The 24,470-nt window shown below is 39.3% G+C and overlaps 1 protein-coding gene across 1 annotated transcript in view; it reads left to right on the top strand.

Annotated features, from left to right (window-relative positions):
- Positions 1–23,047, top strand: part of riok2 (RIO kinase 2 (yeast)) — a 32,697-nt gene extending 9,650 nt beyond the window's left edge. The window contains exons 4-10 of the mRNA XM_073067718.1: positions 927–1,102; positions 7,364–7,452; positions 8,291–8,482; positions 12,430–12,522; positions 14,339–14,833; positions 21,955–22,045; positions 22,445–23,047. Coding sequence (XP_072923819.1) covers positions 927–1,102; positions 7,364–7,452; positions 8,291–8,482; positions 12,430–12,522; positions 14,339–14,833; positions 21,955–22,045; positions 22,445–22,606 — 1,298 coding nt within the window. The 3' untranslated portion in view covers positions 22,607–23,047. The remainder of the gene's footprint in view (positions 1–926; positions 1,103–7,363; positions 7,453–8,290; positions 8,483–12,429; positions 12,523–14,338; positions 14,834–21,954; positions 22,046–22,444) is intronic.
- The last annotated feature ends 1,423 nt before the right edge of the window (positions 23,048–24,470 follow it).

Here is a 24,470-nt window from a genome sequence, read left to right as displayed (position 1 = left end):
TTCAATATCATTTCAGATTTTAACAACTCATTACAAACTGTTACAAATCTGACTAGCTTGCAAGGTACAAGGGGATGTCTCCTATTGCTAGATTTAACTTTACATAAAATTAAAATAAAAACAAAGGAACTGGTTGTGGACTACAGGAGGAAGGGAGATAGGCTAGCCCTTATTGACATAAATGTATCAGGAGTTGAGAGGGTGAACAGCTTTAAGTTCCTCGGCATAAACATCACCAGTGGTCTCACGTCAGTACATACCGGCTGTGTGGTGAAAAAGGCTCAACAGCACCTCTTTCACCTCAGACTGTTGAAGAAGGTTGGTGTGTCCCCTAAATCCTAAGGACTTTCTTTAGGGGCACAACTGAGACCATCCTGACTGGCTGCATCACTGCCTGGTATGGGAACTGTGCTTCCCTCAATCGCAGGACTCTGCAGAGAGTGGTGCAAACAGCCCGGCACATCTGTAGATGTGAACTTCCCACAATTCAGGACACTTACAAAGACAGGTGTTAAAAAAAGGGCCTGAAGGATCATTGTAGACATGAATCATCCCAACCACAAACTGTTGCCGCTGCTACCATCCAGGAAACAGTACCGCAGCATAAAAGCCAGGGCCAACAGACTCCAGGGCAGCTTCTTCTACCAGGCCATCAGACTACTTAACTCATGCTGACACAACTGTATTTCTATGTATATTGATTACCCTGCTGTATATACTATTTATCATAAATTGCACATGTAGACAGAGGAAATTTTTACTCCACATGTATATGAAGAATGTAAGTAATAAAGTCAATCCTAATATGGTCAGTTTTTTAAAAAAAAGGTTCATATGAGTACTGCAAAAATGCTATTTGAGCGCTTACTAGTTAAAAATGGTTTCAACCGAGTGCATCAATAACAGTTTCCGTTGATTTATTGCAGACATTTATATAGTTGCAAATGAAGAGGAGCAGCAGCTTGCTTTAAAGCTACATAGATTGGGTCGCACGTCATTTCGGAATTTGAAGAATAAACGTGACTACCACAAACATAGACAAAAAATGTCCTGGCTTTATCTGTCCCGCCTTGCAGCAATGAAAGAATATGCATATATGAAGGTAGTTAGTTGATCCTTTTAAAGATTGACTTTTCATATGTTCATATTTTCTACTAATATGTAAAGAATTCTCCCTATTGCATTTAAGGAAGTAATGTGACATTATTTTTACACTGTGGTTCTGAATACAGTTACACATCAAGCAATAATCTGATACCTTTGTAGAATCCTGGTCATTTCAGTATGCATTCTTCCTTCAGGATAGGATTTAAATAACATTTCAGATTGTTATGGTATTCCAAAGTCAAAATGACCTTCCGTACGTGAAGGAAATGAGGAATTCACCCAAAAAAATGTTTTCATCTTAATATGTCTCATATGGATTAAAGGGGTAATGCAACTTAAATTTCTTTTAAGGTCAACTATACTTTCAATATGAGGTTACAACTTGCCAAGTAATTGAACTTCACACTACCATCAAATTGTTTGTAGTGTTTTTAAAACATTGCATCTGTTGTTAGAGTCATACATCAGGAAACAAACTATTCAGTCCACTGCATCTGTGCTGATTATCAGCACCCACTTACTCTAACTACACTAATTCTACTTTATTCTCTTAATGTTTCTTTTGCTACAATCCCTATATATTACCATTCATCTACTGACTCCGGGAGTCAGTGCACTACCTACTATAGAACTACTGCATTGTTCTATGGCACTTGTACGTTATCATTTTTTCATTTATATTATGCTTTATTTAGTAATTTCTCCTTGTAGTTCTCAAAATCATTTATTGCACATTACCATTGTTTAAATGCTCTTTGTATCCCTATGTCTTTAAAGTATTTTGTGGAACACTTTGCACTCTAGAAGTGAGACTTGGTTTAGTGAGAGCACTTTTATCTGATAAATCAGAATCAAGCTTCATTTCAGAGACTTGAGTACGTTACCTACTGCATAACCATAGAACTGACAGTGCTGCACTGTCAGCAATCCCTTCTTTCACGTGAGACATCCAACTATCTAGTCTTAGCTCAGGCACAAATCCCAAGCTACCAATTGAAGAAAGATCAGAGTTTTTCTTATTACCATTATATATTTATCTTTCAACTAATGGAGTTTAATGTGGGGAAATGTGAGGTCATAAAAGGAATCAATAAATGGATTGTTATTTAAATGGTAAGGGGCTGTAGATGACTGAAGTTCAGAGTCTATAGGTGCTAGGGGTATGAATCATAAAAAGCAGTAGGCAGGTCCAACAAGAGGGCACACAGCAATGCAGCCTTGAATGAAAAGGGATTGAAGTTTAAAAATGGGAGTGGGGAGCTGTTGTTGCAGTTGTGCAATGTGTTGGGTCAGAAGCCCAACTGGAAAAAATGATATAGTAACACATTGGAAGCAGTACACTTGGAGGATCACTGAGCTGATTCCTGTCTTATCAATAGAGGCTAGACATTTTGGGTCCATATTCCTTAGAATTTAGATGACTAAAGGATGACCCTGAAACATAAGACTGCTTGACGGTTCATAGTTCAAAGTAACCTTATTATCGAAGTACATATACATCACCGCAAACGACCCTGAGATTCATACTCAATAAGTCCAAGAAACATAATAGAATCAATGAAAGATGACATCCAACAAGACAAATAACCAGTGTGCAAAATACAAATGCAAATAAAAGGAAAAAATAAATCAATAAATATCAAGAGTGTAAGATAAAGAATCCTTAAAAGGGAGTTCATAGTTTATGGGGCAACTGAAGTTAACACCACTGGTTCATGAGCTGATGGTTGAGGGGTAATAACTGTTTCTGAACCTGGTGATGTGAGTACTGAGACTTTACTCCTTACTTTACTCAGTACTTTACTCCTGAGATGGCAGCAGGAAGAAGAAAGCATGGCCTGGATGCTGAAGGTCCTTTAATAGATGCTGCTTTCCTGCGACAGCGATCTCTATAGGTGACCTCATTGGTGGGAGGACGTTACCTGTTATGGACTACGCCATATCCACTACTTTTTATAGGATTTTCCATTCAAGGATATTAACCAGGCCTTGATGCAACCAGTCAGTAAACTCCACTACACATCTACAGAAGTTTGTCATAGTTTTAAATGTCATGCGGAATCTTCACAAACTTCTACGGCAGTAAAAGCGCTGCTGTACTTTCTTCGTAATTGCACTTGCATGCTGAGCCCAGGACAGATCTTCTGAAATGATAGCACTAAGGTTTTTAAAGTTGCTCACCCCCTCCACCTCATGGATCGGCTCATGGATATCTGGTTTCCTTCTCCTGAAGTTAGTAATCAGCTCCTTGCTCTTGCTGATGTTGAGTGAGAGGTTGTTGTTGTGGACCACTCAGCCAGATTTTCAGTCTCCCTCCTTTATGCTGATTCATCACGTTTGACTGTGATATCATCAGCAAATTTAAATATAGCATTGGAGCTGTACTTAACCTCACGGTCATAAGTGTAAAGTGAGTAGAGCAGGGTTTAAGCACACAGCCTGGTGATGCACCTGTACTGATGTTGATTGTGGAGGAGATGTTGCTAGTCCGAATTGACTGGGGACTGCAACTGAGGAAATCCAGAATCCAATTGCACGGGGAGGTTTTGAGGCCAAGGTCTTGAAGCTCATTGATTAGTTTTTGAGGAGATAATAGTATTGAATGTCGAGCTGTAATCAATAAAGAGCATACTGACGTGTGTATCTTTGCTGTCGAGATGGTCCAGGGTTGAGTGAAGAGCAAATGAAATGGCATCTGCTGTGGACCTGTTGTTTTAATTGGCAAATTGGAGCAGATCCAATTACTCTTCATGTAGGAGTTGATAGGTTTCATCACCAACCTTTCAAAGCACTTATTCACTGTGGATATATGTGCTACTGGATGGTAGTCATTGAGGCAGGTTACCACATAAAACCTGCTTGAAGCAGTTGGGCATCTCAGACTGCCAAAACGAGAGGTTAAAGATATCGGTGAAACAGTGTGGGTCTTTAGCACTGGGCCAGATGCGTTCTGTGGGTTCTGATGCTCTCATGGCAGCCTCATACTGAAATGACAGGATCCTCAGGAGCTGTCACAGTTTGTGAAGCTTCCTCCATGTTTTGCTGGTCAAAGCGAGCATAGAAGGCATTGAACTCATCTGGAAGCGAAGCCTTGTCACTCATGTCGCTTGGTTTCACTTTGTAAGAGGTAATAACGTTCAAGCCCTGCCACAGCTGTCTAACATCCTTCAGTGATTCAAGTTTAGTTCAGAATTGCCACTTCACCCTTGAAATGGTTTTTCCAGATATCGTCCCTGGACCTCTTGTATTTTACTTGACTGCAGACCTGAGTGTCACTATCTAACTGTAAAATGGTAACCATATCTCATTCTCATTTTTCGTTATTCACAGCACTCCATATTTGAAAAGGAATTTTATCTTTTGTTTTGCACAAGGAAACAGTCCAATAAATGTAAATTAGAACTTCTGCTAGTAGTTAGGACATTTTGTCTCAATACATAAAAAATAGTACTTGCTTTGAAGGGAATTTTTTTTTGAAAAAAGGATTCTACATGATCTGAGTTGCTGTTAGATCTGCTGTTGATTTTCAGAATGTTCAAAATGAGAATTGGGTGCTGTTTTTCTGCAAATCCACAAGGTGTCAGTATTGGAATGTTTTAACCTGTCGAGCACAACATCCCACTGGCTAGCTCCAGGGCCTCCAACATAGCAAAGGTCAAATGGTTGGCTCTCCTGAAGTCCCCCAGTATGGGCATGTGATTGTCCTATACTTCTGAGTGAATACTTTAAGCATCAGAAACACTTGTTTATCAGAAGCAGCAGCCAATCAGTTGTAGCTGTAATGTTCACCATCTAGAAGTTGCCCAGTGAACACTTCTTTCTACTTTTAGTGACCCATTTGGGATGCTTGGTTGACCTGAGAAGGTAGACTTTGGCATTGGAACAGCCATTAACAGCCAAATAATGGCAAATTACTAGCAACCAAATAATGGCATAACTTTGTGGTTGTGAAGTGGGCTTGAGGGAGCTGGTGCTTAGACCAGAGTTCTTCTTATAATTTTTTTTTAATGCTTTATTTGCACTTGATGAGAAGTAGCTGAGAGTAAAGGGTGGGAGCACATCCAACTTCGCTATTTAAGTTACACAAAGGTCCCCAAACCAAGAGCTAAAGATCTGGAGTAAGAATGTTTATTCACCATTCTTTGACCAGTGCTCTTTTTACCTTAAGTGCTACAGGCAGAGTCCAGGGAAGATCCTGGCTTAGTATCTTGAGCAAGGGCAGTACAAGAAGGTTTTGAATTCCCGAAACAGGCTAAATAGCATTGTGAGGTTGGGGAAGAGGATTAAATAGGCCATATGGAACATGCCTAGATCCCATATGACACTGAAACAATTAACTTTCATTTTATTTCATCCCAAAGCAACACAACTTGTACTGTGAGTTGTGTTTTTACTATATGAATTTGATGTTTAATATTGTTTTGATACATTGAAAAAATTAACGTTGGTTTGAGAATTCAGTCTGGAATTAAAATTCCAAGAAACTGATATTTAAAAAAAATACTTTGAGTAAATTATATGGTCAAGTGCATAACCTCAGAGATTAGGCTAATGTGAAACTCTGGCATTTGTGTCTTCATAGAAGTGCCCGAATATCAGTATTTTATTCATCAGTAGGAATGACAGTAATCAGCAACGGGCTGTTTGGCCAACTATGTCCATGCCATCCATGGTGCCAGTTTAAGGTCATTCCATCTATTTTCACATGTAGTAAGTCCCGACATTCCCTGCCTGCTTATTTACCTGTCTAAATGCCACTTAAAATCTGCTGTCATATCTGATTCCACTAGCTCTCTTGGCAGTGAGTACCAATCTGTGTACATATTTAAAACGGATCTTGCCATGCAGTTCTCCTTTAAACTTTCACCCTCTCACCAGTGCCCTTCAGTATGTCATTTGTGCCATGGGAAAAGACGGACTAGATACCCTGTAATAATTTTACATACTTTTATCATTTTGCCCTACAGCCTCCAACACTAGAAAAAAATTACCCTAAGTTTGTCAAACCTTATAACTAATGCTGTCTAATCCAGGTAACATCCTTGTAAACCACTTTTGCACCCTTTCCAAATCCTTCATATTCTTCCTGTTACGTGGCAACCAGAACAGCGCACAATGCTCCAAATGTGGCCTAACCAAAGGTTTTATATAGTTGCTCCATGACTTGCCAGCTTTTATGTTCAGTACCCTAACAGACGTTTATCTCCTTTACCACTCTATCTACTTCTGTTGTCACCTTTTGGGAGATAGGGACTTGCTCCCAAGATTCTTCTGTACATTAATGATCTTAAGGTTCCTGCCATTTACTGTATACTTCCCCTCACAAAGTTGAACACTTCATACTTGTCTAAATTAAACTCCATCTGTTATTTGTCTGCCAAGATTATTTATATCCTTTGAGAGCCATTTTCACCATCCAGAGTTCCATCAGTTTTTGTCTTCTGCAAACCTACTAATAAGTCCACCTACACACGAGGAAATCTGCAGATGCTGGAAATACAAGCAACACACACAAAATGCTGGTGAAACACAGCAGGCCAGGCAGCATCTATAAGGAGAAGCACTGTCAACCTGTAGATGCTGCCTGGCCTGCTGCATTTCACCAGCATTTTGTGAATAAGTCCACCTATATAATTTCTTCCAAATGTATATCACAGAACTGGATGCAGACCACCGTTTGACACAAGGCTTCAGTCAGAACATTCAGTACTACCCTCTGCCTTCTATGAGCAACCAATTTTGAATCCAATTTACTGGATTTCCAGGGATCCTATATACACTGATCTGCTGGATTAGCCTAATCATTAGAGACCTTGTTGAATGTTACCCTTATCAACTATCTTGAAATACATCTTTTAAGTACATGTTATTATTTAAAAAGAACACGTTTTGATTACTAACCTTTTTATGAGTATTTAGAAACAGTAAAACTCTAATCTGACATCGTTGGGACTTGGGTACTAGACTAGCAGATTTGTCTACTGTTATTAATTACTGCTATCACACCATTAAATTGTTTTAAGATATTACATGGCAGCTTAATAAAGTTTCCCATAGATCTGGTGAACTTAAAGGAGGGTATAGTAAATGGTTCCCTAGTAAATTTAAAGAGAGATTAGGAAGCCAAACTTGTTGAGCCAGATGCTGAACCTTCTAAATTTCCAAACAATCAGTTACCAGAATAATAGAATTTCACTGTATATGTAGGATCTTGAAAATATAAGATATTTTATACAATTGCTTTATTTATATAAAGGCTTTATATGATCGAGGATTCCCTGTTCCCAAGCCAGTGGATTTCAATAGACATGCAGTAGTCATGGAGCTCATAAATGGTTATCCCATGTGAGTATTCATATTTTTTTCAGAGTACACTGATTCGTACAAGTGTTTTTTTCAAATATTTCAAATGCTTTGTATCTAAACATTACTAAATGTTCTTTGTGGTCTTCTAAGATAAAACTCTTGTTCATTGTTAACAGTTGTTATTTCTGCTGTTTTCAGAAAAGCTATTTTATATTTGAATATTGTTCAAAAACTTGAGACAAGTAACTTGTGTAGCTAAAATCAAAAAGATAGGGTAACAGTAACCTTTAGGTATGGCCCTGATGACTTCACCACAGCTTAAATACGTAGATGAAGGGAATAAAATCTGTTAGCATTTGAAGGTAACTAATGTAGAAACCAAGGTTGAGTATAATTCTCAATGAAAACTGTGCATATTCTCAAAATAGGAAGATGATAGGTTCATCGTAATTGAAGAGAATTGTCAAATGGCCAATCATGAGTATGTGCAAAGAGTGGAAGTGCTAAACATACCATCTTTGAAATCAGATAATCCATCAGGCTAAGGTGAAATATATTCCAGTGTGATAAAAGTGAGGAAGGGGATATTGGAGGCACTGACTATGTTTTCTAATATTTATTAACTAATAATGGTGTTAACTGTGAATAAAGGGTAGACTGATTTGTATGAGATCAGTAAAGCTAATACACAATTAAAATGCATGTTAAGTACAGAAAGAACATGGAAAAAAATCCCAGTTGAGAGCTGTTCCCTATTTCTTTGTAACACAAAATTAAAGCATTTTAATCTGTGAAATGAAAGTTTCTAAAATGAACCAAATATGTTAAATAAGAATTTCTGTATTTAAAAATCACCATTTGTTGTATTTTTCCTTAGGTGCCAAGTTCATCAACTTGATAATCCAGCAGCAACATATAATGAGTTAATGGACCTTATTGTGAAGCTTGCTAATCATGGTTTAATACATGGAGATTTCAATGAATTCAATTTGATGTTAGATGATGACGATCATGTCACAATGATTGATTTTCCACAGATGGTATCTACGTCTCATATAAATGCTGAATGGTAAATACAAAACCAAAATGGTTATTTATTTTCCATTTTTATGTTAGTTGGAGTTAGTTATTGTAGTTGAATCACTTGAAAGGGAAATAACGAAGTTCTAACTTGCATTTTGTTTTAGTCATTTGCAGTTGCTTTGTCAAAGTATCTGAAATTTAATTTGTTTGAGTTTGGTGTCTATATAAGAACTTGTTCATTTATTTTTCACTTACCCGTTTATAGTTGCAAGCAAAAGTTTGAGAGTCCTTTGCAATCACCTGGTTTTGTGCATTAATCACAAATAAAATGTGGTCTGATCTTCATCTAAGTCACAATAATAGACCAACACAATTTGCCTAAAGTAATAACACAGAAGCAGTTGTACTTTACATGTCTTTGGTTAACATGTTTAATCATTTAGAGTTCAGGTTAGGAAAGTATTTGAACCCTTGTATTTGGTAACTGGTAGAACCTCCTTTAGCAACAATAACCTCCAGCAAACGTTTGCTGTAGCTGCTAATCAGACTTCCACAACAGCAAGGAGGAATTTTAGACTATTCCTCCATACAGAACTATTTCAGTTCATCAATATTTCTGAGATTCTTTGCATGAACAGCACTCTTCTGGTCATGCCATCGTATCTCAATTGGGTTAAGGTCTGGACTCTGACTTGGTCATTCCAAAACATAACTTTTCTTCTTTTTATATTATTTCTATGTTCATTGTCTTGTTGCATCTTGCAACTATTAAGCTTTGGGTGACAGACACTACTACCCTGACATTCTCCTGTCAAATGTCTTGATACAATTTCAAATTCACTGTTCCCTCAATGATGGCAAGCTATCCAGGCCCCGAGGCAGCAAAACCATGATGCTCCTTCCACCATGCTTCACAGTTGGGGTGAGGTTTTGGTGTTGGTGTGCATTGCCCTTTTCCTTCCAAACATAGTAATGTGCATTTCTGCCAAAAAAATTCAGTATTTGTCTCATCTGTCCACAGAACATTGTCCCAGAAGCATTATTGAATATCCAGATGGTATTTTGCAAACTTCAGATGTGCAATTTTGTTTGTTTGTTTTTTGGAGAGCAGTGGTTTCCTCTATGGTGTCCTTCCATGAACACCATTCTTCAGTGTTTTCCTTATAGTGGACACATGAACAGAGACTTGAGCAAGTTCTAGAGATTTCTGCAGATCTTTTGCTGTTGCCTTCGGTTTCTATTTCACTTCCTTCAGCATTGTATGTTATTCTCTTGATGTGATCTTTGCAGGATGCCCATTCCTAGGGAGAGCAACCATAGTACTAAATTTCCTCCATTTGTAGATAGTTTCTCTTACTGTGGACTGGTGAGCAGTAAGCTGGTAGTTTTTTCCAGCTTCTTGCATCTCTACAATTACTGTTGTAAGATCATCTGAAAGTTGGTTTGATCGAGGCATGGTGCATTTAAACAGATTTTCTTGAGAAGAGCAGGCTCTGTCAATAACCTGACTTTGTGTATCTTTTTTAGGGCAGGCACCTCTACAACTCACACCTCCAGTCTCATTTCATTGTTTGCAACACCTGACTCTGGACAGCTTTTGTAGAAGTTATTACCCTGGAGGTTCACATACTTGATTGAAACTAGAATGTTCAAAGGTCCAATTTAATGTCTGAGACATGTTTACAATATACATCCTGAAATGCTTTTTCTTCACAAACATCCATGAAAAACAGAAGTGCCCCAAAGAATGAATGACAGTTAAACATAAGAACCCCGAAGACCTCCACCAGCTCCCCTCCCTCCCACACGTAAGCGGCAGCGAGCAGCAATCCCCCTTCCCCCCCCCCCCCCCACCGGCAAATAACAGCAAGCATCGGCACCGTACTCAAGCATGAGCAAAGCAATAGCAAAGACACAGACTTGCAGTTACCTCAAAGACTTCACGTTTCACCTGCCATTCGATATCACACAGGTTCTGTCTGTCCGTAATAAGGGAGAAGGAGGTGTCTCCATTTTCCCAGTGAGCGGGGAGACATAAGTAACTCGCTGGTTTGCAATGCTAAAAGTCCGTTGCATCGCTTTTTTGGAGTTCTGTGCCTGAAGATAGCAAAGATCCCGGGTCTTCGGGCCCACAGCAGTAGATTTTCTGACTCCCCCGGCGACAAACGAGTCTCCTGCCATGACACCAACCCTCGATCCGCCCGTCTCCAGAGCCCCAAGATCTTAGGCTCGAGAACCCGAGCTGGACTCTCAGGCAGAACCCTTGGCGTGCCGAACAACGGCCAGTCCTGAAACCCTGAGAACAGGTCCCATTCCTGCAAAGAACTGAAGTCAGCTTGTAACTCTAGGTCAGGGTCTTCAAAAGAACCGTGAAAGGGAAAAATAAAGATATTAAAGATGGAAATAGAACTGTTTCCAAAGATGCAAGCAAAGGAGTCTCCGTTTAGTGCCATCTTAACTTTGCTCCGCCGCCGAATGTGTTCTCAATATTGATGAGTACAATAGTTTATGTGTTAACAGTTTAGGAAGGTTATCCTTGTCTATTATTGTGACTTGAATGAAGATCAGACCATGTTTTATGAGTAATTAATGCAGAAAGCCAGGTTCACAAACTTTTTCTTGCAACTGTACCTACCCACTATGGTGGGTGGTGGGAATGCTGATGCTTTATTCTAAAATAAGTGAGGGGAAGGGGTTGTTGATGCTGCTTGCTTGTGTGTGGGAGGGGGCAGGGGCTTTGGGGATTCTTGCATCTTTTTTCTGTCATTTCATTCTTTGAGGGAGGGGTTTTCTTCTATTTCCTGGATGCCTGTAGAGAGTAGGAATCTCAGGTTTTATATTATATACTCTGATATTAAATGGAACTATTGAACACATCCACCTACTGACCTATTTCACGGGAAAGAACATACAAACTCCTTACAGACTGCTGGAATTGAACTCTGGAATGCCCCAAGCAGTGATAGTGTTGTGCCAACTGCTAGGCTACTGTTCCGTTTTCTCTATGACACGTGTAGTTGTAACAAACGTACCCACCACAGGAGACTATCTACTAGAAGATGAAACAATAATATTTTGGTTGACTGTTTTTATCAGGTAATCTGATAAAGGGCTCCATCTAAAATATGTTTTTTTAAATTGCGAGTTTTTGTTGGACCCTTTCTTTTTGCTTTTATTCCATGTGAGGGTTTCTTTCTCTCTGAGTTTGAGTGTTTCTTGTATTTACTGTCCAGAGCAGGTGAAGCAAACACCAGTGAAACAGGCATACTCAGAATATTCTCTATGATTTGTTGTTGGTGTCACTTGATGAGCTTTTCAAGGAGGTGCTAAGTTCGAAAGACTGGAGAAAGTAGCTAGTTCTGTTTACCTACACCTGAAGTGATGGACCAGTTCTCAATTTAAAATGTTTTGTGTGGGCGGGGAGGATGGGAAATGAGGATGCCAGAAATTAAAAATAAAATGTCAATAATCAGAAAATAATAATGAATTGGTAGTCCTCACTACACAATTTGGAATTGGTTTATCATCACACGTACTGAGATAGAGTGAAAAGCTAATTTTGTATACTGTCCATACTCGTCAAATCATTGCATTGAGGTACAACAAGGTAAAACTATAACATAATGCAGAATAAAGTGCAACAGCGACAGGGGAAGTGCAGAGTAAGTAAACAATCTTGTGCACAATCATAACAAGATAGATAGTGAGGACAATTGTCCATCTTGCCATACTAGAGAAGATTTTAACATTAGTCACTTGTGCGCGTGTATTCACTTTTTCAGGAAATTGACTGAAAGATTTTTTTTTAATTGTAAGTAATGTTTACATTTCTATACAGATGCTGATTTTGTAATTGTTCATTTATTTTCTAACTATGTGTTTAAAACTAAAGGCAGATATTTGGGGGTGAAATAGCTTAAAGATAAGCATTGCCCAATTTTAAAGTATTTCAATGAATACATTGATCTGACCTTTTTATTTTTTGTATTCCAGGTATTTTAACAGAGATGTTAAATGTATCCGTGATTTTTTTATTAAGCGTTTCAACTATGAAAGTGAACTTTATCCAACGTTTAAGGATATCAGGTTAGCATTATTTGTATATCTCAGTATTTAATGTTGTAGATTTCTGGTGATGATTTTTATATGCAAATTATTAACAATTACCATGCTTTAGGTTGTATGGTAATTGTTCAAAAGATGGCCTTTTCTGCTCAACAGGAATGCATTTTTACACTACATGGTCTGCTTAAATTATTTAAAGTGTGTATGATCTTAAAGCTAATGGAATTCCTTGTGGAACAATTGGCAAGATGTAGTGTTACATCTTTTAATGAATCTTGTATTAATATATCAGTAAACTTAAGTAAAATTGCAGTTTAGATCTTAAAGGACATTTCCCTCACTTTCTGCATATTTTTCCAGGAAGTTTTGTATTACCCCACCACTGATATTGTTGCATTGGCACAAGCAGACAAGTGTGAATCCAACTAAGAATAAATAGCTATTTGAAATGTACTATGTATCATAGGTAATCTTTTCTTCACACCCCTCAAAATTGTTAGTCCAGCATTCCCAGGGATCTTCCCATTTCTTTTGCTATACCCATTACATGCAATGATTTCCTGTATATTTTTTACTGTTATACTTCCTAAAATTGTATTTTGGCTCAGTTGAGCAGGAGCAGTGAATCATACTGAAGTTTTAATGGTAGAATGATGTGGCTAACTTGTTTTGAGATGTTAAAACAACCTGAGTCATAAAGTACATTGAGGTAAACCTTTCTTCTTCATCAATCTCTACTTGTTAACAAGTTTAGTGCTCAGTTAAGTGGAATTAGTACGTTTTCTTCCATTGTCAGTTATTCAGCTATTGAAATGAGAATTATCTGTACTTAGCATCTTTTTGTTCCTACAGCAGTATAACTACAGTGCTCCCAAATTTATCTTTGGCCATCAGTTTCACCTGCACCTTGTTCCTTTATGACACCACTCAAAACCACACCATCTTCTATGCATACATTGATAGCACTTAATTTTACTTCTATTCCAGTAGCACCATTGTTTGTCCAGCACTAGATGAGCAGAAATTATTATTTTTAACTAAATTTTGGAATGACCAAAAGCAGTGGCTATATTCCTGATGAAGGGCCATGATCCAGAATGCAGACTGTCCACTTCCCTTCACAGATGCTGCCTGAACTGTTGAGTTCCTCAAGCATTTAGTTGCTCCAGCTTCCAATATCAGCATTTCTTGTTACTATGTTTCTGCCATGAATTCCTTGCTGGCATCAAGAGGTTAAATAGTATCATATTTGACCAAATATGAACTACTGTCCCATAATCATTCCTGAATAGACTTATAGAACTATAAAGTGGCAATTCATTCCAGTCTCCAATGCATGCTATGTGGGCTAAAATACTTTATTTCACTGGTAATTCTCTTTTTTAATGCTTTGTAACCATTGATACCTGGTGTCATCTCCAAAGACAAAAGCCCCCTGTAATCCTCTCTGGACACATTCCTCATCATGTATGTACTTTGAAATTTCCCCTTAACCATCTCTAAAGTCCAAACCTTTTTAATGTATCTATGTAACTGGTCCCTTATCCTAGGAGCAATTCTCATAAATCTTTCATAGACCTTCTCCAATACCTTCACAAATACTTTTATTTCCTTACAATGAGACATCCAGAAGAGAACACAATACCTGAATTGAGACTGCATCATTATTTTGTATTCAACTCATTTGCTTTATTCTATCATCTTGTCTTGTCCGCCCCCACCCCCCACACACTCAAACTCGATGGCTTTGCCTCATCTTGAATCAGGGAACAAATTTAGTTTTGTAATACATACAGATAATTGTTTATGCATAAGGATCTTTTTCTATCATCTTTAGGAAGGAAGCTTCACTTGATGTGGAGATAGAAGTTAGTGGTTTCACCAAAGAGCTCCAGGAAGATGCAGCACTGCTGGATGCTTCAGACCCTGAAGAAGAAGGTGCTGAGAATGAGCTTTCAGAAGATGATTTGGATGAAGAAATCAAAAATTCTATCAAAACAATTGAAAGCGAGGATTTACATGCCAACAGTAATTCTGAAAATTCTCCTAATAGTGAAATGATTGAGCAGACTTACAGGGAAGATACCAGTGGTAATGATATTGAAAATATTAATTTGGTGACACTGAAAATAGATGATGAAGAAGTTGAAAGACAGTACACTGAAGTGGCTGGTGCGGTTGAACTTTCTGGAGATGTTAACAAACATTATCATGAACACATGTCTGAAATGGTGCATCAGATAGACCGGAGTGACGCTGTTCCCACTGTTGAAGAAGAATGCCCAGACTTAATTGATCTGTCTGCTCACAACAAGGAGTTTAAACCTTTCAGGTACTATTTCAGTAGTGTCCATTTGGCATAATTCATTAACTTTCTCAGTTTAATTTCTGAGGAAGTAAAGTAGGATGATTAATAGATTGCAGTTGATATCTTCTCTCTGAATTATCAGAAGGCATCATTTTTTCTTAATTGTCAGTGCAGACACTTGTGCTTATTTATGTTAATGATATGGGCATTGATGTGCATGTTTTTTCCCATAAAACTGTTTAATACATGTTTAGAAATATAGTACTAATAGATTGTCAGAAGATGTGTGTTAGCTGAATGGATAGAAATATGAAAGGTGTGAGGAAGTGTTAAGTGATAAACTTTGACATAATTGTGAATGCAAAACTAGATTTAGGTTTAACCTATATAAAATGCAGGCCACAACTAGAGTACTGATTCAATTACTGGTGGATACCTCACCAGGCCCTGATGGGATATACCCAGGTTATTGGTAGAGGCAGGAGAAGAGATTACTGGGGCCTTCAATATTTTCATTTCCTCTAGCTACAGGCAAGATCCCAGAGAACTGGCAAGTGGCTAATGTTGTTCCATTATTCAAGAAGGGAAACGGGGATAATCTTGGAAACTGTAGACTGGTGAGGCTCGTGTCAGTGCTAGGGAAGTTACTGGAGAGATTTCTTAGGGATGGGATTTATCAGCATTTGGAAAGCCATGGTCTAATTAGGGAGAGACAGCATGGCTTTGTGCAGGACAAGTTGTGTTGTACTAACTTGATTGAGACTATTGACATAGTGGTGAGAATGATTGATGAAGGTAGAGCTGTGGATGCTGTTTACATGGGTTTTAGTAAAGTGTTTAGTAGTGGCCCTCATGGGAGGCTCATCCAGAAGATTAAGATACATGTGATCCATTGTTTGGATTCAGAACTGGCTTGCCCAGCGAAGACGAAGGGTAGTGGTCGTAGGGACTTATTCTAGCTGGAGGTTTGTGATTTATAGTAGGTCAAATGTAAAGAGTCAATACACTGTTAAGGGCAAACACGAGAAAATCTGCAGATGCTGGAAATTCAAACAACACACAAAATGCTGGTGGAACGCAGCAGGCCAGGCAGCATCTATAAGGAGAAGCACTGTCGATGTTTCGGGCCAAGACCCTTCGTCAGGACTAACTGAAAGGAAAGATACTAAGAGATCTGAAAGTAGTGGGGGAGGGGGAAATGCAAAAAGATAGGAGAAGACCGGAGGGGGTGGGATGAAGCTAAGAACTGGAAAGATGATTGGCGAAAGTGATACAGAGCTGGAGAAGGGAAAGGATCATGGGACAGGAAGCCTAGGGAGAAAGAAAGGGGGAGGGGGGGAGCACCAGAGGGAGATGGAGAACAGGCAGAGTGGTGGGCAGAGAGAGAGGGAAAAAACCAAACAACTAAATATATCAGGGATGGGGTAAGAAGGGGAGGAGGGGCATTAACGGAAGTTAGAGAAGTCAATGTTCATGCCATCAGGTTGGAGGCTACCCAGCCAGTATATAAGGTGTTGTTCCTCCAACCTGAGTGTGGATTCATCTTGACAGTAGAGGAAGCCATGGATAGACATATCAGAATGGGAACGGGACGTGGAATTAAAATGTGTGGCCACTGGGAGATCCTGCTTTCTCTGGCGGACAGAGCGTAGGTGTTCAGCGAAACGATCTCCCAGTCTGCATCGGGTCTCACCAATATATAAAAGGCCACACTGGGAGCACCGGACGCAGTATACCGCACCAGCCGACTCACAGGTGAAGTGTCGCCTCACCTGGAAGGACTGTCTGGGGCCCTGAATGGTGGTGAGGGAGGAAGTGTAAGGGCAGGTGTAGCACTTGTTCCACTTACAAGGATAAGAGCCAGGAGGGAGATCGGTGGGAAGGGATGGGGGGGGGGGGAACGAGTGGACGAGGGAGTCGTGTAGGGAGCGATCCCTGCGGAAAGCAGAAAGGGGGGGAGGGAAAGATGTGCTTGGTAGTGGAATCCTGTTGGAGGTGGCAGAAGTTACAGAGAATTATACGTTGGACCTGGAGACTGGTGGGGTGGTAGGTGAGGACAAGGGGAACCCTATCCCAAGTGGGGTGGCGGGCGGATGGGGTGAGGGCAGATGTGCGGGAAATGGGAGAGATGCATTTGAGAGCAGAGTTGATGATGGAAGAAGGGAAGCCCCTTTGTTTAAAAAAGGAAGACAGCTCCTTCGTCCTGGAATGAAAAGCCTGATCCTGAGAGCAGATGCGGCGGAGAAATGGTGGAAGAAGGGAAGCACTGTTAAGGGCAAGTGTTGATGGGAGAGGTATCTTGGGGTCCAAATTCATATCTCCATGAACGTGGCAACACAGGTTGAAAGAGTGGTTAAGAAGGCATATGGCATGCTTACCAAGGCAATGAGTTCAAAAGTCAGAAAATTAAGTTGCAGCTTTGTAAAGCTTTAGTTAAGCCACATCTAGAGTATTGCATATGTTTCTGGTCTTTATAGGAAGGGTGTCAAGGCTTTGGAGAGGATGCAGAAGAAGTTTACTAGGAAATTGCCTGGATTTGAGGGCATGTGCTATAAAAAGAGGTTGGACAGACTTCGGTTGTTTTCTCTGGAGTGGCAGAGGCTGAAGGGAGATTTGATGGAGGTTTATAAGATTATGAGAGGCATAGATGGAGTAGACAGGCAGTATTTTTTTCCCATGGCTGAAATGTCTTAATACCTGTGGGCATGGATTTAAAGTGAGAGAGGGTAATTTCAAAGATGATGTGAGCAGCAAGTTTTTTTTGAGAGTGGTGGGTGCCTGTAATGTGCTGCCTGGAGTGGCGGTAGAGGCAGAAACATTAGAGACATTTAAAAAATGTTTAGGTAAGCAAATGAGTGTGAGGAAAATGGAAGGATATGGACATTGTGTAGGCAGAAGGGACTAGTTTAGTTGGAAATTTGATTATTAATTTAATTGATTCAGCATAACATTGTGGTCTGAAGGGCCTGTTCCTGTGTTCTACTGTTCTGAGGAATATGAAAAGAAACTTTTTAATTTTGGACTGTATTGAGGAATTCCTTGTTTTAAGATGGGTTGAAACACAGTAATGCTTTAAAAAAGAAATTGGACAAACACTTGAGCAAATAGTTTAAGCAACAGATAAAATTGGGAAATGGCATTGATGGTACTATTCTAACAGCAGCATAGACTTGCTCAAATAATGACGACTTGTAACAATATCATAATTTTTAATGAAATCTATATCGTTGATTCTGAGTCATTCTTCTGCCTGTGCCAGTAAAAGTGGCCTTCAGAACATTTGACAACTCAGTGCATTAGGCTCCTGTGCATTATACTCAAACTTGCATCTCTGAAATCATGAGACAATCTCTAACATTAACCATATACAATGAATGTTAGAGGGCAAACAAACAAGAGGTGTGATTGCAGTTTGTGTGAACTACAATTACTTCTGCCATTCTAATTAGATGTGTATTTTTTCTATTCGTTCTTCAAGAAGATGGCCTTTTAATACATTTTTCCATAAAATGTTAGATAAGACATTCTCTAATAGATTAGAACTAGATTACAACTAGAAGGATGTTTATTTTGTGTCCATTAAAACCAATTGGTAAATTAGTGTATTATTATATGTACTGAGGTACAGTGAAAAGCTTGTCCTGCATATAATTCATACAGATCATTTCATTACAACAGTGAACTGAGCTTGTACAGGGTAAAACAATAAGAATTCAGAACAAAGAGAGTTAGTGCAGGTAGACAATAAGATTTGAAGTCATAATTCGGTCATTGTGAGTTCAAAAGTTCATACTGTACTAGGGAACCAATCAATAATCTTTTAATGAAGGGCGGAAACTGTCCTTGGGCCCAGTGGTCCATTTTTTCAGGCTTTTGTATCTTCTGCCTGATGAAAGGGTTGAGAGAAGAGTTCATACAAGAATCTTGTGATCTTGGACCATAATACATGGGAGCAGGATTAGGCCATTTGTCCCATCATCTGCTCCACCTTTTCATCATGGCTGATCCATTTCCCTCTCAACGCCATTGTCCTGTGTTCTCCCCATAACCTTTCACGCCCTGACTAATCAAGAACCTATCAACCTCCACCTTAAATGCACTCAGTGACCTGGCCTCCACAGCCACCTGTGGCAATGAATTCCACAGATTCACCCACCCTTTGGCTAAAGAAAGACTTCTTCATCTCTATTCTAACTGGGCATCCCTCTATTTTGAGGTTGTGCCCTCAGGTCCTAAACTCCCCCCACCAAAGGAAACATCCTCTTCACATCCATTTTATTTAGACCTTTCAGCATTCAATAGGTTTCAATGAGATCCCTCCTCAGTCTTCTGAATTCCAGTGAGTACATGCCCAGAACCTTAAATCACTGCTCATGTGATAATCCTTTCATTCCTGGAAACATTCTTGTGAACCTCCTCTAACCCCTCTCCAATGTCAGCACATCCTTTCTTAAGGGGCCCAAAACTGCCCACAATACTCTTGAGGTCTCACCAGTACCTTATAAAGCCTTAGCATTAAATCCTTGCATTTATATTCTAGTCCTCTTGTAACGAATGCTAACAATGCTTTTGCCTTCCTCACCATCAATTCAACCTGCAAATTAACCTTTGGGAAATCTTGAATGTGGAATCCCTTTATGCCTCAGATTTTTAAATTTTCTCCACATTTAGAAAATAGTCTTTGCTTTTATTCCTTCTACCAAAGTGCATGACCATACACATCCCAACACTGTATTCCACCTGCCACCTCTTAGCTCATTCTTCTGTCTTAAGTCCTTTTGCAGCCGCTCTTCTTCCTCAAAACAACCTGTCCCTGTATTAATATTCACCACAAAACCATCAGTTTTATCATCAAAATCGTTGACATACGCATACAATGTTAAGGGGAACAGTCCCAATACCAACTCCTGTGGAACACAACTAGTCACTAGCAGCCAATCGAAAAAAAAATTCCTTTATTCCCACCGGTTATCTTCTGCTAATCAGCCATTGCTCAACCCATGCTGGTTTCTTTCCTGTCACATCCTGGGTTCTTGTTTAGCAGCCTTATGTGTGGCACCTTGCCAAAGGCCTTCTGAAATTCCAGGTTCTCAACATCCACCAATTCTCCTTTGTCTATCCTGCTTGTTATTTCTACAAAGAATTTCACAGATTTTTAAGACAAGATTTTCCCTTAAGGAAACCATGCTGACTACAGCCTATTTTATATGCCTCTACAAGTACCCCAAAACCACAACCGTAACAGTTGACTCCCAACATCTTCCCAAACACCAAATTCAGATTGACTGGCCTGTAATTTCCTTTCTTCTGCCTCTCTCCTCTCTTGATAATTGGAGTCACATTTGCAATTTTCATGTCCTCCAGAAGCATGCCAGAATCTATTGATTCTTGAAAGATCATTATTCATGCCTACACAATTTCTTCAGCTACCTCTTAGAATCCTAGGGTACAATCCTTCAGGTTCTAGGTGACTTTCTACCTTCAGACCTTTCAGTTTGCCAAGCACCTTCTCCTTAGTAATAGCAATTGCATTCACTTCTGTCCCATGACACTCTCAAACTTATGTCTTCGACGGTGAAGACTGATGCAAAATACTTATTCATTTTTACTATATATTTGAAAAAACTTTTGGTATCATTTTGATATTATTGGCTAGCTTACCTTCATATTTCATTTGTTTTCCTCTCATGAGATTTTTTTTAGTTGCCTTCTTTTGGTTTTTAAAAGCTTGCCAATACTCTTAATGTTCTACTAATTTTTGCTTTATTATATGCCCTGTCTTTTGTTTTTTACGTTGGCTTTGTTAGCCACGGTTATGTCATCCTGCCTTTAGGGTAGTTCTTGGGATATTATCTATTCTGCACTTTGTGAATTGCTCCCAGAAACTCCAGCCATTGCTGCTTTGCTGTCACCCTGCTCATGTCCCCTTCCAATCAATTTTGCCCAACTCCTCTCATGCCTCTGAAATTCCCTTTACTGCATTGTAATACCAATACATCTTTCTTTAGCTTCTCAGATTGCAGGGTGAATTATGTCATATTATGATCACTGTATGCTCAGGGTTCCTTTACCTTAAGCTCCCTAATCGTATTCAGTTTATTACACAACACCCAATGCAGAATTGCTGATCCCCTAACGGGCTCAATTATGCTGCTTTAAAAAGCCACCTCATAGATATTCCACAAATTCTCTCTTAGAATCTAGCATCAACTTGATTTCCCCATTCTATCTGCATATTGAAGTCGTCTTGACTATCATTGCCTTTTTGACATGCCTTTTCTATCTTCTGCTACAATTTATTCACCACATCCTGGCTACTGTTCAGATGCCTATATATAACTCCCATCAGGATGGTTTTATCCTTGTAGTTTATTAACTACCCACAAGAATTCTACATCTTCTCCTATGTAGACTCTCTCTAAAGAATTGATTTCATTTTTACCAGAAGAGCTACTGCTCCACTGCCTACTACCTGTCCTTGATAGATTATGTATCCTTGGGTATTAAGCTCCCAACTACAATTGTCTTTCAGCCATAACTCCATGTCATACCTACCCATCTCTATCTGTGCTACACGATCATCTACCTTATTTAAGACATGTATCTTGATGTGTAATGTGTTGTAAGATAGAATATTTTCTCCAAAATTCTCTATATCAAAGAGCAATCTAGCAATAATGATTAGTGACAGTGTATCTTCATTTAATAAAAGATCTTGGTGAGCTTTTTATTGGCAGAGAAAAGTAGAAGCACTGTTATATGAGGATATGTATGATGAGATGGTTACTAAAATTTTCAGGTTTTAAATAGTAAATTGTGATATGTAAGGATGTATATAAAACAGATTACCAACAAAGATTGTGGAACAAGAAACCTAAAGGGAATTACAGGAAGAAAAAGTGGCATTTACCATCATTAAATGTTCAAAAAGGAAATGTTGAGTATTAAAGCTAGGTAAACTAAAGTTCTTGTTTGACCCCATATTGCTTTTGGCATGTCATTGGCAGCATGAGTGATTAGGAACACATACTGAGTACATTGGGTTTTAAATTTATCAAAGATAGATTCCACATTTATGGATTGATGTCATGCAGTGCAGCTAACTTGTTTGTAGTTCCTGTGTTCATGATATTACCTTTCACTAGGGATGAATCGATGGACTCCTGTGGACACAGACAGAGAACCACCAGTGTGAGTTCTGCAGGCAGCTTGTTGAGTACTTCAACAATCCCACCAGTAAGTTTGTGTTCAGATTCACACTCTTGTATCTTTTATTTGTTTTACTTCAGTGGTAGTTAATGCAGTTTACTTCCTTGGACTTTGAAATGCAACCTGGTTGGAGATTAGCAGATAGTCTTCCCTGATGATTCCATTCTGTATTCAGTTTTAAACTGGCATAGATGCCAGCTACTGGCGCTGTTTGCAGATATTGCAAGAGCTTCTTGACAAAATTAGCTTACCATAAAAGAACTTTCAGTGATTCTATTGAAAGATAATTGCTAAAGGTCAGCAACTGTATTGTGGGATTAACTGTGACTGAACAAAAATAGTAGTGCAGAGCTTCTTAATATTATTTCTAAATATGATTGCCACTTGTTCGCTTTGCAGTTATTGAGATTGTGTATGCTATTTTAGGATGTGATCAAACGAAAGGTTAAACAACAGCTCACCAAGCAGCAAAAGGCTGCAACAAGAAGACGTTTACAAAAAGGAGAAGCCAACATCTACACAAAGCAGCGACGAGAAAACATGCAGACGATTAAATGGAGTGTTGATGCACAAGATTTCTGGGGTTAGAAGTGCTTTTAGAAATGTCATAATTCTATTTGGCTACATAAGTACAATGAAGATTAATTTGCACTGATACTCTATTTACATTTCTACACTCTTAATGCTATACAGTACAGTGTGTTATAAAGTTATTCATTCAGTTTGGAACTTAACAAAGATCACATGAATTTGCTGGAGGAACAGGTCAGACAGAATTTGAATTTACATACAAATCTGTACTACAAAACCCATGGAAATATCAAACTGGGGAGTCCTGGAGAAGTTCTTTTAAAAATAATACTTAAAATAATGTGTGGTATGATCTTTGAATTTTGTTTTGAATCTTACTTTCCTTAAGTCATTTGTTTTATATGTGAATTCTCAATGGAATGTCTATTTGATGAAAATTGTATCTCAATATTTTGATATACTGAATCAACAAAATTGAAATAAATATATTTAATTAGCTCACTGCTGTTTAAATTTGGCTAATAGAGATTACTGTTAATATGTGTATAATATTTGTAGCACTTTATAGTTTCAGTAATAAAATTGGGGAATACCAAGTGTTGAAGAATGAAGTGGTTATATTCCCATTACCGTAATTAAAAGGAATCATTTGAAAATTATATAATTAGATGAAGTTTCTATTCTGTTGTAGGTGTAGCATCTGTGCCCCCAGTTTACCCCCGTTCGCCTAGGGTGAACTGCTGTCGCCCCACCAACAGTGCAATACTTTGGTGTAAATACAGTGTAATGCGCCCCAGTACACACTCGCAACACAAATATCAGACAATACACCAAAGGCGAGTAAATAATAGCAACTTTATAATTATTTCTTAGTTATGGGTTAGTGAAATAGATAACCTAAAGACGCCAAATCAGTAAGTTTATCAGTTTGTGCACATAATATTTTAATACGTTGGAGCTCACGCCTCCGGTTCCATCCACAATGACCTTCCGAGCCTTCGGCCACCATCTGAACTGCCGACGTCCAGTATCCGCCGCCCTGGAACCGCTGTCCGCTCAGCTCCCACATACTAGATGGCATAACAATTTTCCATTGGTTAGTTCCCCCCTTATCTGCAGTTATAACCCAAACATTCCAGATACAGAAACCCATTACAGCATTAAGTAACATTACAGAGAAGCCATTTCATTATAACAATACAGAGAAGCCATATTGTTAGCCTGAACAGTTAACACCACAGTTAATGGTACTCAAAGCCCTACATAGGTAATTGGTCAATAACTCACGCCGAGACTTAGGAAGTGAGATATCGGCTTTTATTGACTGAAGAACAACACTACATCCTGGGGAAAATGAGGGAGAGCAGCAGGCCACAGTCGCCTTTATACAGGGGTCTGTGGGAGGAGCCACAGGGGCAGTCAGCAGGGAATTGGGAGGAGCCACAGGAGCAGTCAGACAGGTATATCTAGTTCACCACATTCACCCCCCCTTTGTTTAAAAAAATTCCCAAGCATATTTACAGGTTAAGTCGATCAGGTGGTCGAATCGTTCGCTGCGATCTACGTAGCTCCGGCTGCAATTGCACAGGAGCCGGAGGTGATGACGGCACAGGTGCCGGAGGTGGTGTGTGCTCCGGAGGCGGAGAGTGGGTTAATTCTGTCCCAACAGGAGGTGTCAGGGATCCCTCGCGTGTGAGCGAGGTCCCTGGAACAGACGCATACGGAGTCTGTGTGGGGCACGGTGCGCGCGGAGTCACCTCGGGTACAGGGTGCATAGTTACCGTGGAGTGCTCGGGGTGGTGGTCTGCTGCTCCGGCGGGCGCCAGGTCGCGGACAGAGACCGTGTCCTCCCGCCCATCAGGCAAGACCACGTAGGCATACTGGGGATTAGCATGCAGGAGGTGAACCTTCTCGACCAGTG

Source organism: Hemitrygon akajei, chromosome 2 (assembly GCF_048418815.1).
Source record: "Hemitrygon akajei chromosome 2, sHemAka1.3, whole genome shotgun sequence".
In the NCBI taxonomy this organism is placed as follows: domain Eukaryota; kingdom Metazoa; phylum Chordata; class Chondrichthyes; order Myliobatiformes; family Dasyatidae; genus Hemitrygon; species Hemitrygon akajei.
This window is presented reverse-complemented; position numbering and strand designations above follow the sequence as displayed.